Source organism: Mustela nigripes, chromosome 9, assembly GCF_022355385.1.
Source record: "Mustela nigripes isolate SB6536 chromosome 9, MUSNIG.SB6536, whole genome shotgun sequence".
NCBI lineage: Eukaryota > Metazoa > Chordata > Mammalia > Carnivora > Mustelidae > Mustela > Mustela nigripes.
The window spans coordinates 5664206-5676151 of NC_081565.1; the positions used below are offsets into that span (position 1 = coordinate 5664206).

At 59.3% G+C, this 11946-nt stretch overlaps 2 protein-coding genes across 3 annotated transcripts in view; one reads left to right on the plus strand and one right to left on the minus strand.

The window, feature by feature from the left end:
* The window catches only part of LOC132024992 (m7GpppX diphosphatase-like), a 4920-nt gene extending 706 nt beyond the window's left edge, over window positions 1-4214 (plus strand). The window contains exon 2 of one of the 2 annotated variants that reach the window (XR_009406368.1): window positions 659-951. Coding sequence is in view for 1 of the 2 variants with exons in the window: in XM_059412176.1 (XP_059268159.1) it covers window positions 3781-4149 (369 nt within the window). In the remaining variant the exon portion in view is untranslated. Of the gene's footprint in view, window positions 1-658; window positions 952-2870 lie in introns of those variants that run through there. The other variant, XM_059412176.1, reaches the window with a different exon arrangement.
* NCS1 (neuronal calcium sensor 1) overlaps window positions 1-11869 on the minus strand; it is a 50628-nt gene extending 38759 nt beyond the window's left edge. The window contains exon 1 of the mRNA XM_059410539.1: window positions 11737-11869. Coding sequence (XP_059266522.1) covers window positions 11737-11800 — 64 coding nt within the window. The 5' untranslated portion in view covers window positions 11801-11869. The remainder of the gene's footprint in view (window positions 1-11736) is intronic.
* Between the last annotated feature and the right edge of the window lie 77 nt (window positions 11870-11946).

An 11946-nucleotide genomic window follows, 5' to 3' on the forward strand; every position in this document is an offset into this window, starting at 1 on the left:
CGTGTCCCCAGCCTCCGGGGAGGTGGGAAGGGCCCAGACCCTTCCTTGCCGGGGCCCAGCCTCCCTGTGCCTGGGTTCTCAGGACCACCCCCTAGACAGAGCAGGCCCCCCAGCCCGGGCCCAGGACGTAGGAGGGGGGACAGACAGGAACAGAAAGTGCAGACCGGAGACGGATAAGAAGCTCTGCTCTCTTGTTAGTTTCTTCCTTTCCGTAGCTGCTCGTTGGTTCCAACAGCTACGCGCCAGGCTCTGTTCTACGAGCCGGGGGAACAGCGGTGACCCCCACAATGAGACGAGTCTGTCTTCAGGGTGCTCACAGCTGAATGAGAAGGGGACAAGCTGAACGTGTCCTTGCCACCCGGTCTGGGGAGGCCACTGCCCAGTTCCTGGGCATCTCCCTCGGAGAAGCCACAGAGATGCTGGCAGAAGCGGGGGGCAGGGGGATCAGGTGAAGAGAGCCTCCGAGCTGCCCCTTGCCCAGCGCTCGGACTCTCATTCAACCCGGCAGCCAGCCTGCAGGAGGCCACCGGGGCTCCGAGGAGGGATGCAGGAGCTTGGGACCTGCCAGTCCCTCTGGCCAATATTTTCACACTCATTCCGGCCACAATCTGGGTAGGCCGGCAGGTAGGGAGATTACCGCTGTCTGCCCGTTGTACAGGTAAAGTAAGGAGGCTGGGGGAAGAACTTGGTCAAGTTCCCGGAGCTCAGGAGAGGAGCTGGGCTTCGCACCCAGGCCTGGCTGCTACCTGAGCAGGAGCGTCTGACACGGCACCACAGACGAGCCCTCTCCACTCGCGTCACTGGCCCCTCTCCAGACTGGCCCCTCTCCAGTTCGACCACGGAAGACAGAGCAGAGACTGTCAGGGTGGGAAGCAGCCCCAGGGCTGGGAGGTGGAGACCGGGGGATCTGAACCCAGCTCCGCCTACCACCAAATCCAGGGCTTTCCTGGTTCCCACAGCAGCTTCTTATTTGGGGGGGGGGGGGGGGGGAGGCCACCTTCTGTCCCCAAAAGGCCAGAGCAGTGGGGGAGCCAGGGGAGGCTGGGGAGAGAGAGAGAGGGAGAGAGAGGGAGCCCACTTCCTAGCTAAAAACCCAAGCCTAAAATAAAAAAAAAGTGGAGTGCTATTTCTGCTTTGGGTTAAACATTCCTCAAAGCCACATTCCTCCCGCCCTCTTCCTTCTCCCCTGCCAGGGAATCTGGAGCACGGTGGCCTGGACGCCCCATCAGCTTCCTGGTGCCACCCTAGGAGACCAGGCGTGCCAGAGCCTGCAGCTGCCCTTCCCCCCTTCCCGGGCACCCCCAACACAGACTCACCAGTTGGGGAGCACTGCCCCCTGGGTGGCCCCATCAGGATACCCTCAAGCTAAGAAAGGGTGACACCCCATCACATAGACAGAGGGACATCAGAGAAACTGAGACCCTGAGGGGGCAGCTAAAAGCCATAGCAAGTGGGGCTGGAACCAGGACCCCAGACTCCAACCTGGAGATCCGTCCCCTCCCGGCCCACCCCATCTGATGGCAGGTCGGGAGCACAAGCACGTCCCACCCTGGTCAGCAGAGGACCAAAACAAGGCAACACAGCAACACACAGACAAACACTTTGGGAAACCCAGAGCCTTCTACAGAGGTGTTCGCAGTCCTGCCCTATTCGTGACTCCAGGTCGGGCACTGCAGAAAAAAAAAAAACTTCCCACTACACATGTCCCAACCTTCAAGACTGCTACCAGGCCTCCGGGCCCTGAGGACCCCTCTGTTACTGGGTCCCTGAGCCTTGCACTGCACCTGTGGTCTCCTGCTTTGTCCAAGAGATGTTTCTCAAGGCACCCTGGCCATACCAGGCACTGGCAGGGCAGTAAGGCTGGGGGCGCTCCAGGCGTATACTGTTGGTCTCCAAGACCTTATCCTTGGGCTGCCTCCTGCTTCTCAGCTCCAGCCTGCAGGCTCCTCAGCAGCAGGGATGGTGCCAGCCCTGGACAGTGGGACACACCGCCTCTGAGCTCCCAGGCTGGGAGGACCCTGTGAGGTTAGCACAGCGCTGGCCACCCCACGAGCATCGGAGCCTCCCCGGAATGGGCAGAGGCTGAGAAAGCCTAAGAGGCCGAGGCAGGGCAGCCCCCCGTTGCCCCCTGGACTTCTCAAGACCATCGTCCTGCTGCCTTCCTGCAGGTCTTAGTTCTACCTACACCCAGAGGAAGCCAAGGCCGAGGCTGCCCCCAAATCCCTAGCAGGAGCCAAAACATCTAGAACCACTAGGGCCACCTGTAAAGCTATGAAGCTTGGAAGGATCCTACCCACTGTCCAACCTCACTTCCAGCCCAGGAATCTGGGACGCCCGGCCAGTATGTGATATCCAGCAGCTGCTTGAGTGCCTCCATTGATGGGGTGCTCACTACCTTACTCAGCAGCTCTAAGGTTATAAGGTTCACAGAGATTGTAGGAGGCAGGCACACAGAGGGAAGAGCAAGGTTTTGGCAGACAAAGATTTGAGCCTGAGCCCCAACGTGGCCGCGGACTGTGTGGGAAGCCATGCGCACGTCTCTCAATCTGCTGGGGCCTCTTTTTTTTCACCTATAAAATGGGCACAGTCGTCGCTACTCCCAGGGTTGTGGCGAGACCAGAGGCCGGTGTATCTGTACTCAGTATTCACCGCCCAGTATACTCCCTTGGTAAGTGGGGGCTGTCACTTTTGTTCCCTCTCCCCAGCTCTCCCCCTGCCCCGGGACGGGACGGAAGGGCTCCCACAGAGGTCCGCGGTGAGGGGGGAAGGGTGGACAGCCGCAGCCCAGTCTCCTGGTCCCCGAGCAGGCAACTGCACCATCGTCTTCTGATTCAGGTCCCCGGGCCTGTCTCTGCCTCCTCCCCCCACAGCGCACCCCTCCTCCCGTCCCAGCGCCCCCGGCCCCCCAGGAGCATCTGCGTTTACAACCTGCGCAGAGCTGCCCGCACACCCAGCAGCGCGCGCGCGCACGCGCGGGCACAGACACGCCGGCTCGCCCACTCCCGACACACGCCGTGACCCCGTCACTCACGCCCGGAGCCCGCCCCCGCGAACCGGGGCTCGCACACGTGATCCGCGGCCCCCGCCCCACCACACACCCACACCAGGCACCCACGCTGGCTCACGATCGCCTGCACACCTCCGAGGCAGCTTCTCGGCACCCCCCACGCCCAAGGACCCCCGCTCGGCCCAGGATCAAACGCCAGCGGTGTCGCTCACCGGACGGGCGGCCTTGGGCCCACCCTGATCCCTCGTGAGCCTCAGTTTCTCATCTGTAAGCGAGGACCACCCACGATTCCCGGCAGGAGCTGGCGATCGGCGCGTGGAACCCTGAGCCGGGTCTGGCTGACATGAACGTGCAGCGGGGCCGGCCTCTGATCCACGGTGTTGATTGCGGATTCGCCTTCATGACGGATGAGCCACCAAATCCCCGTCTCAGTGATCCCTAACCTCACCCACAACAGCCCCAATTTGCAGATAAGGAAACCGAGGCAGGGGAAACTAAGAACTGTACCTGCAGGTGAGACAGCTCATGATCCCAAGTCAGCAGACACCAAAGCCGGCTCGCTCAGTCCCTGGAGCCCCAGTGTGGCCGCCCCCCAGACTTCTCACCAGCTGGCCATCAGAATGTCATACAGAAAGGGAAACTGAGTCGCAGGGGCACTGGGGACTCCACCGACACTGTCCAGGCTGTGAGGGTTCTGGGAATGAAGCCCACATCCCTCTGATGGCTTTGTCCTCATCCCCGATCTCAAGTGGAACCAACAGCAGCTTGATGACATGTACCTGATCGCCATTTGCCATCGCCGTGGCATCCGATCACTTCGGGACCTCACTCCAGAGCACCTGCCGCTGCTCAGGAATATCCTCCGGGAGGGCCAGGAGGCCATCCTGCAGCGCTACCAGGTGAAGGGCGACCAGCTCCGCGTGTACCTGCATTACCTGCCTTCCTACTACCATCTGCACGTGCACTTCACGGCCCTGGGCTTCGAGGCCCCCGGCACAGGCGTGGAGCGGGCTCATCTGTTAGCGAATGTGATCGAGAACCTGGAGTGTGATCCGGACTACTACCAGCGGCGCCCCCTCACCTTCGCCCTCAGGGCTGATGACCCACTGCTCGGGCTCTTGCAGGAGGCCCAGACAAGCTGAGTCCAACCCCGGGGCTGCCCGGCAAAGAGCACAGATGTGTGGGATTGGGGACGGGGGTGGGAGGGACCTGGGGAAGGGCTCGGGACTTTTAGCACCAAGTGAATTTTTTTTAAAAAAATGTATTTTGTACTGGCTTATTCCTAGGATGTGAATGAAGTATTAGTCTCCTTTGGCCCTCCCAGGCCACCTCCAAACAGGGACCTAAATCCCACCACTCAGTGAGCCAGGAGCCCAGTGCAGAAGGATCCTGCCACGGACACCTGTGCCAAATACAGAGGCCACCACGGGGTGGGGGGGTGGCCAAGGACCCCTGTCCCCTGACACCAAGAGCTAAGCAGCCTCTTTCTTATGGGAGTCTTTACTGAGCACTTACTACTCGCCTGTCTGCCTGTTGGGAAAAGCACTGTGGTCCATCCCCACCTCGCACACAGGACACCCAGGACTCAGAGGCGTAAGGGGCTGGGCAGAGTTGCAGCCCGAAGACAGCAAGCTATCCCACAAGCTCTCAACACTCTGCAGTCCTGCCCTCGGCTGGGAATCTGACCCCAATTTCAAGTTACCTGGAAACTTGGCACATTAATTTATGACGTTCTCTGCCCTGGTAAACAGACCACACCCCGGACATGCGGAGTGTTACATCCAGTAAGAAGGATGCTCTTTTTAATTGATACTGGTTTTTTCCTTGCCTGAGAGGAAGAGATATTTAGGACAAGATGAACCAAATCAGAAAACAGCAAGACACCCTTGTCTCAACCCCAACAACCAACTATCATGGCACAGTGGGGGACACCCCAACATTTAGAGGCAGTACTCCTGGGTTTCTGCCTGCTATCTGCCTTATAACCTTGGGAGGAACACTTCGTCTCTCTAGTACTTGGTTCTTCCATTTGTAAAATAAAGGCACCTCCTCTAGCTCAAAGGTCCTAGGATCCTATTTAATAGTAATCAAAGGAATGAACACTGAAAGAGTAGGGTCGCCTCGGTGGCTCAGTGGGTTAAAGCCTCTGCCTTTGGCTTAGGTCATGATCCCAGAGTTCTGGGATCGAGCCCCGCATCAGGGACTCTGCTCAGCAGGGAGCCTGCTTCCTTTCCTCTCTTTCTGCCTGCCTCTCTGACTAATTGTGATCTCTATCTGTCAAATAAATAAAATCTTTTAAAAAAAAAGGAAACAAAGAGTGAGCTACTCTTTTCTTCCCCACAAAATCAGCAGTGATCAAGAAAAGCAGTAAGACTCAGTGCTGGCAAGATTGCAGGGAAACAGGCACCCTCTCATCCACATTTGCTAAGAACGGAAATGGGAACATACTTTTTGGAAAGCGATTTAACAAATTTTCTATCAAAAGCCTTTTAAGACATCCCCAGGCTTTAACTCTGCAGTTTCATTTTGGGGAATTTTTTTTTTTTTTTTTTTTTTTAACAGAAGCACAGCGAGAGAGGGAACACAATCAGGGGGAGTGGGAGACAGAGAAGCAGGCTTCCTGCTGAGCAGGGAGCCCAATGCGGGGCTGGATCCCAGGACCCTGGGATTAGGACCTGAGCCAAAGGCAGACACTTAATGACTGAACCACCCCGGTGCCCCTTAGGGAATGTATCTTCAAGAAGAGCTACATGCAAAAATTTATTGCAAAGATGTTCCTACAAAGATTGAGTAGAAAAATGTTTGTCACAGCACTATTGATATTGGCAAAAAGAAGGAGGAGGAGGAGAAGGAAGAGGGAAGGAAGGAAGGAACCTAACTGTCCAATGACAGGGGATCAAATAAAACACTGCATTCATGTGATGCACCATTAAAAAAATCACGCTTTTTATTTTTTTAATCATGCTTTAAACTTTTTTCTTTCCTTCTTTCTTTCTTTCTTCTTTTTTTTTTTTTTAAAGTAGAATCCATGCCTGACATGGAGCCCAACCGAGGGCTCCAACGCACGACCCTGGGATCAAGACCTGAGCTGAGATGGAGAGTCGGACGCTTAACCGACTGAGCCCCCCAGGCACCCCTTAAAAGTCACGTTTTGAAAGAATAGTTCAGGATGTGAGCAAACATTCACAATTGTCAGGTTTAAAAAAGAAAGTAAGAAGTATAAAATCCCAAATGTATAAGGTAATGAAGCCTACATAATGAGTTCCCCAGGATCTTCTTGCTAAACATACGCAGAATCTGTGGTCCTGCCCACGGACACCCAGTTCCTCACCCTGACCTCCCCCGGCCCTCCTGAGCACCCTCTCCTCCGATCCATTCTTGGACTGCAGATAAGAACACTCTCCACACCCACATCTAACTTTCTCCTTCCACGGCCCCCCGCCCAACTCAGAAAATGGGCAGATCCCTTCCATGGCCTTCAGGGCCCTGGGTGCAGAGCGCTGTGAGCCGGGCCCAGCTCCAGCTGCACTGCCCCACGCCCCACGATCTGCCCAGAGGGGCGGAGGTCTGGCCTTGGGAGGAGAGGGAGCTGGGTGGCCAGAAAATGGGCTTTCCCCTCATACGGCCAGCATCTCCGGGGTGAGGCAGTATAATGCTGGAGACGGAAGGAGACAGAACAGGTGTGAGGAGAAGGCAATGCTCTGTGACTCCCCCCAAGTTCCTGCCCCACCTCTGGCCTCTCTGCGTCTCTTAGCACAAAAGGGCAGGCTGCAGACCCACTCGGCTCTCCCCGCTCTAGGAGACAGAGGATCCTAGGAGCAAAGCCACCAGAAGTCTAAAGGGTCGCCTCCCATCCAGAACCAGGAACCGTACTAAACCCTTCACATACTCCCAAAGCCAACTCTGGGGGTCTGGGCTGCCCGTCTTCCACAGGAGGGAAGTAAAGATCTGTGACAAGGGCTTTGCCCAAGGAAAGAGCCAGAACGCCAGCCCATCTGGCCCCGGAAGCCGACTATCCTCCCTGAGATCCTGCTGCCAAACCACCCCTCTTCCCTTTCTGGCCCAGAGTTGGGACCTTCAAGCATCCTCCCACTTGGACCCCCAGAGTCACCTGGGAAGCTGCTGTCGATGAATGAGCCGGTGCTCAGAGAGGGTAAGTGACTTGCCCAAGGTCACAGAGCCTGACTGAGGACCCAGCCCCCTTCTCCAGGATACTGAGTTCTTTCCTAAGAGCAGACGTGGATGTTTCCTGCCCAGATGCACCCACCCCTCCCACCGCCCGCAGCGTAACGCCCTAACCTCAGTTCCTCTTGCTGCTTTCTCTTACCTCCAGTGGAGAGAGGGAGCGGGCCTCCCTGGTCTCACCCCCTTGTGCCCAGGATACAGAGAATTACAAAAACCGCCTTCCTCCCTCTGGGCCTTCCCTCTCCTGGGTGGCTTATTCCTTGCCTGGCTGTGGGGCCCTTCACAGCCTGACTCATTTGTCCCCAGATGGGTACCAGCTACAGCTTCCCCCCGCGGCCATGTCTTGCCCCCTTTGGCTAAGCAGCCCCGCGGGGAGGGGAGTGATCATCGGAGAATATTCCTTCTCTTACAGGAAGGGACCCTCGTGTGACCATCCCAAGCCAGAGAGTCACAAGAGCCCAACGGGCGACACTCAGCATCTCTTAACCCCAGACTCCTGAAGGCAAACGGGGGGTCCCCTTCTCAGCTCTGCGAGGGCAGAAGCATTAGGGGCCGGCTGCCTGGACCTCCCCTCTGGCTGTGTCTCCCCTCCACAAGCTGCTGCATGCCGGGCACCCTCCTGGGCATCAGGAATAAGGCTGCAGAGATTCAAGGTTGGCAAGCAAGGTCAAGGCAGAGCCTGGGCTGACCAAGAGCGACAAGAAGCAGGCGACCTCCTCCGAGTCCTGGACGGAGGGGGTCCCTGAAGAGTGCCAGGAGCCCCAGGGGGAGAGGCTAAGGAAGGGAGGTAGGGTGGTGGTATCTGCTTGTTGGGGCTGCCTGGCTGGAGCCCAGAGGCCTGAAAACCAACGCAGCTCAGACCGCAGCAGACGGCTTAAGCTTGGTTTCTGGGACCATCTGGCTGGTTTCCCTCTGGAGGCAAGAGTTACATGCCTCCCCTTCCCTTTTCAGGGTCTGCGCCCAACCCCGAGTGAGCCTTTGATGACTGGCGGGTGAGGGCAGACCAGGTAAAACAAGAACCTGCTAGGATTCAGGCACACCAAGTTTCCCACTTTTCTCTGCCTCCTGTGGGCCAGGCATAAAGTCCGGGGCTGTGGGAAGATTCCTGTGCAGAGAGACGAGCTTTGATGGCAAGATGTGTTTACAATCAATTCAAGATGAAGCTGAGTCGTGTCGTCAAAGTGACACGAGTGACAACTGTTCACATGCACCCTTACGTCCTTGACAAGTGTTTGTCGCGCCTCAAGGAGGACCCTTTGCGAAAGGCTACATATTGGGCTATAAGGAAATTGCCCTGGGAGCCAAGTACCGCGAGCATACCCATTTCGCAGATGACGAAACCGAGGGTCACCTCGGGGAGGGGCTGGCCTGTCCCACAGCCTGGGCACACAGGGTTGAGAACAGCTTCACCAACAAGCTGGAAGACACCGGACCAGGCGTCTGAGAAACTGCACTGCCGGCCACAGGGACTCCTGTTCTCCGAGTAATGGCTGGACAGGGCCGCCCCCCCTCCCCCGCAGTCTCGAAGCCCCTGCTGCTCCTGGATGTGAGCTGTGCCAGGAAGGGTGAGGATGGTATGATGGGACACGACGATTTACAAAATCTTATCTGCAGAGGAGGAAAAAACATCTCCTCTGCAGTGTTCAGCCTGAAAGACGGGAGGTTTTCGCTAGGCTTCGACCAGATGTGTCTGAGACCTTCTCCTGCGCCCCCACGCACGCACGCACAGACGCAAACACATACCACCGGGACAGTCTTTCCCACGGAGCTGGAGAGGGGCGGCAGCCAGCAATGACCCAGGTGAACATCTGGACTCCCCTCTGGGCGCTGCCGCCAGCTGTGCTCTCCCGAGGTGGCCTAGCACCCCAGGAAACCAGTGTGGGTCTTTGGATGGGGCTCCTGGGAACCAGGATCTGCGCGACAAACACCTGCCAAGGACGCAAGGCCCTGGACTCAGCCCAGACCTGAGGCCTGAGGCCTGAGAAATCTGAGCGCAAAGCCAGCCATGCACTTGAAACTTAACAAGCTCTCCCAGAGACGCCGACGGCCCCTGCTGAGTGCGCCTCTCTTCACACAGAACCCCCAGAACACAGAGCAGATGGCCCCAGGCCCCATCAGAAGGAAGCCCATCCGGGGGCCTTAGGACAAGCTGGAGGCATTCTCTACTTTTCCTGCCGGGAGTCTTTCCATCAGCAAATATTTGTGGACCTACTAAGTACCAACAGAGCCAAGCAGCAGCAAGGGAGACAGACGGGAAGCCGATGAATCCCCCTGCCGCCTCCCCCAGCCCATACCTAATAAGGTTCTATGGAGGAAAGTACTCAGCTAACTCTCTGATCAAAACTGTTCCAGGTCTCCAAAGGCCTTTAAAAATAGCCCAGGCTGGCTCAGCACCGCCAGACCCCTTCCTACCAAAGCCCTGTTGACTCACCTTCTCCCAAGGCTGACAGATGTGCCGGGGGCGGGGGGGGGGGGAGCAAAAATGACCGCCCCCCACCCCTTCCCATTTAGAATCAGAGAGGGACCCACAGAAGAAAAGCCTCTCCTAACTTCTCCACCTGAGTTCCGAGCTCTTTCAAGGGGCATAACTTTGGAGACAGACCAGAGTTTGAGTCCCAACACTCGCCTGGTGACTGGCTGTGGATCTCGGGCACACGACTTCACCTCTGAGTGTTAGTTTCCTTATCTGCAAATGCAGTTGGTAGCAGTGCCCACCATGTGTAAGGTGAGTCTATGAGCTGATGATGCAGAGCTTGGCAAGGGACATGCTCAGGAAGCGGGCAACCTGGCTTCATGCGTGGGGACACCCTGTGCAACCCAAGCCCACCCCTCCTGTCAAAGCCCGTGGTGCCCTCTGCCTCCCTGGGCCCAGGAGCCTGGGAAGTCCCTCCTGCAGCCAGCCTGCGAACGGACAGCCACGGCCCACATCTGGACAGAGCCCGAGGGAACACCCAGCTAATCTCACAGAACGGCAGCCAAACGGGGCCACCTCCTGCCTCCCCCACCTTGTCCTCCTCCCCCACCTCCCAGGAAAGAGGGTAAGAGCAGGAAGGACAGAGTCCCAGTCCTTGGAGCTTCTGCGCTTGAGGGAGCAGCTACAGGGATGTGAGCTCCTCGCTGGAGAATGCCACTGGAGAAGGACCAGTACCTCCTAGCAGATTAGCGCCCACTCAGGAAAGCCCCCTTTGTTCTAAGCACATGGGGGCGAGGGGCAGGGTGCCGAAGCGTGGGCTTGGCCAGACCTGCAAACGTGCCCAGAAGACCGATGGGGGGGGAGGGGGGACAGAGGTTGTGCAATGCACCACCAGAAGCTGCCTCCCAGGCTTCCATCCACGCAGGAGGCTGGCAGTCCATCTCCTTCCTGGGGGAAGAGTGCAGAGGGGCTGGGCCCCTGTGGCTGCCAGGTATGGGGCCTGAACTCCAACCCACACCCAGGGCGGGTGCCCCCGTCCAAGTCAGACACTCAGGGAGGAGCCCTTCCAAACCATGCAGCTGTCCTCCTCCCGGTCCCCCCGCAAAATAAGAGCATGTGGTCAGGAGCTGGTGCTGTGAACTCCTGGCAAGCTGGGGTGTCCCCCTAAGAAGGTGCAGGGAAGGGAGAAGTCCTTCATAGAGAAACCAGAGATGCTAGGGTACAGGACAGTTGTGAAGTTGGGCCAAGTGGAAAGACACACTTGGCCAGCTCTGGAGAAGTCCTAAATGCCCAGACCCTCCTCTTAGGGGGTCCCCCCGATGGTGATCTGTTGAGATGGCCCAGATTACCCCCCACTCCCCCCCACCCCACCCCCATCAACGCATTTTCCAGTGTGGCAGATAGAGCTCGAAAAGGGGAGGTGAGATCAGAGCCACGGGAGAATCCGCCCTGTAAATCTGCAGCCCACAGGGCGCCCAGGACCCCGCGCCGCCGCCGCCTCGAGCTCTCTGGCAAATCTCGCCCCCCTCCCACCCCAACGCACACAATCCGGGCCAGGGAGGGGGCGACAGGCCAACCTCGCAGCAGCAGCAGCAGCGGCAACAGCAGCGGCATCGTGATGCATGAATCACCCACCCCGCTGCGCTCGTGCCAGTCTGCTCCGCACAGCCCCAGCCACCGCGCCACCCGGAGCCCCCTCCCCGACCACCGCCCCTCGCCCCGGCACACCCCGGCTCTTTCGGACAGCTCTGCAGAGAAGGGGCCCGCGGGGGTGGGGGTAGGGGGCTGGGGCCGGTCCTCCCGGCCCGGGGGTGGCCCCGCGCCCGCCGACAGGCGGCACCCGTCCCGGGCGTGGGGGTGGGGAGGGGTGCCCTAGAACAATAGGGCCAGGTGTGGGGCCGGGGGCGCGGCCGGGGGGCCGCGGAGGGGCCGGCGCGGAGGCTGGGCGGGGACTGGCCGAGGGAGGGGTGCGGCGGGCGCGCCCCGAGGAGGGATGCGGGGGCCGGGGGGGGGGGGGGGGGGGGGGGGGGGGGGGGGGGGGGGGGGGGGGGCCCGGGCGTGGGGGAGGGGCGCGAGGGGGCGGAGGCAGCGCCGCGGAGCGCGGGGCTGGGGTCCCGGCGCGCGCACTCACAGTAGGTCTTCCTGGTCAGCTCCTCCACAACTTCGGGCTTCAACTTGCTGTTGGATTTCCCCATCCTCGGCGGCCACGGCCCCCCGCCCCCGGCCGGACCCCGTCGGGGCGCCCAGCGGGAGCGGCTCGGCAGGCGCGGGGCCGGGGCGGGCGGCGGGCGGGGCGCGCGGAGGGCCGGCGGGCCGGAGCCGAGCCGGAGCCGGAGCCGGG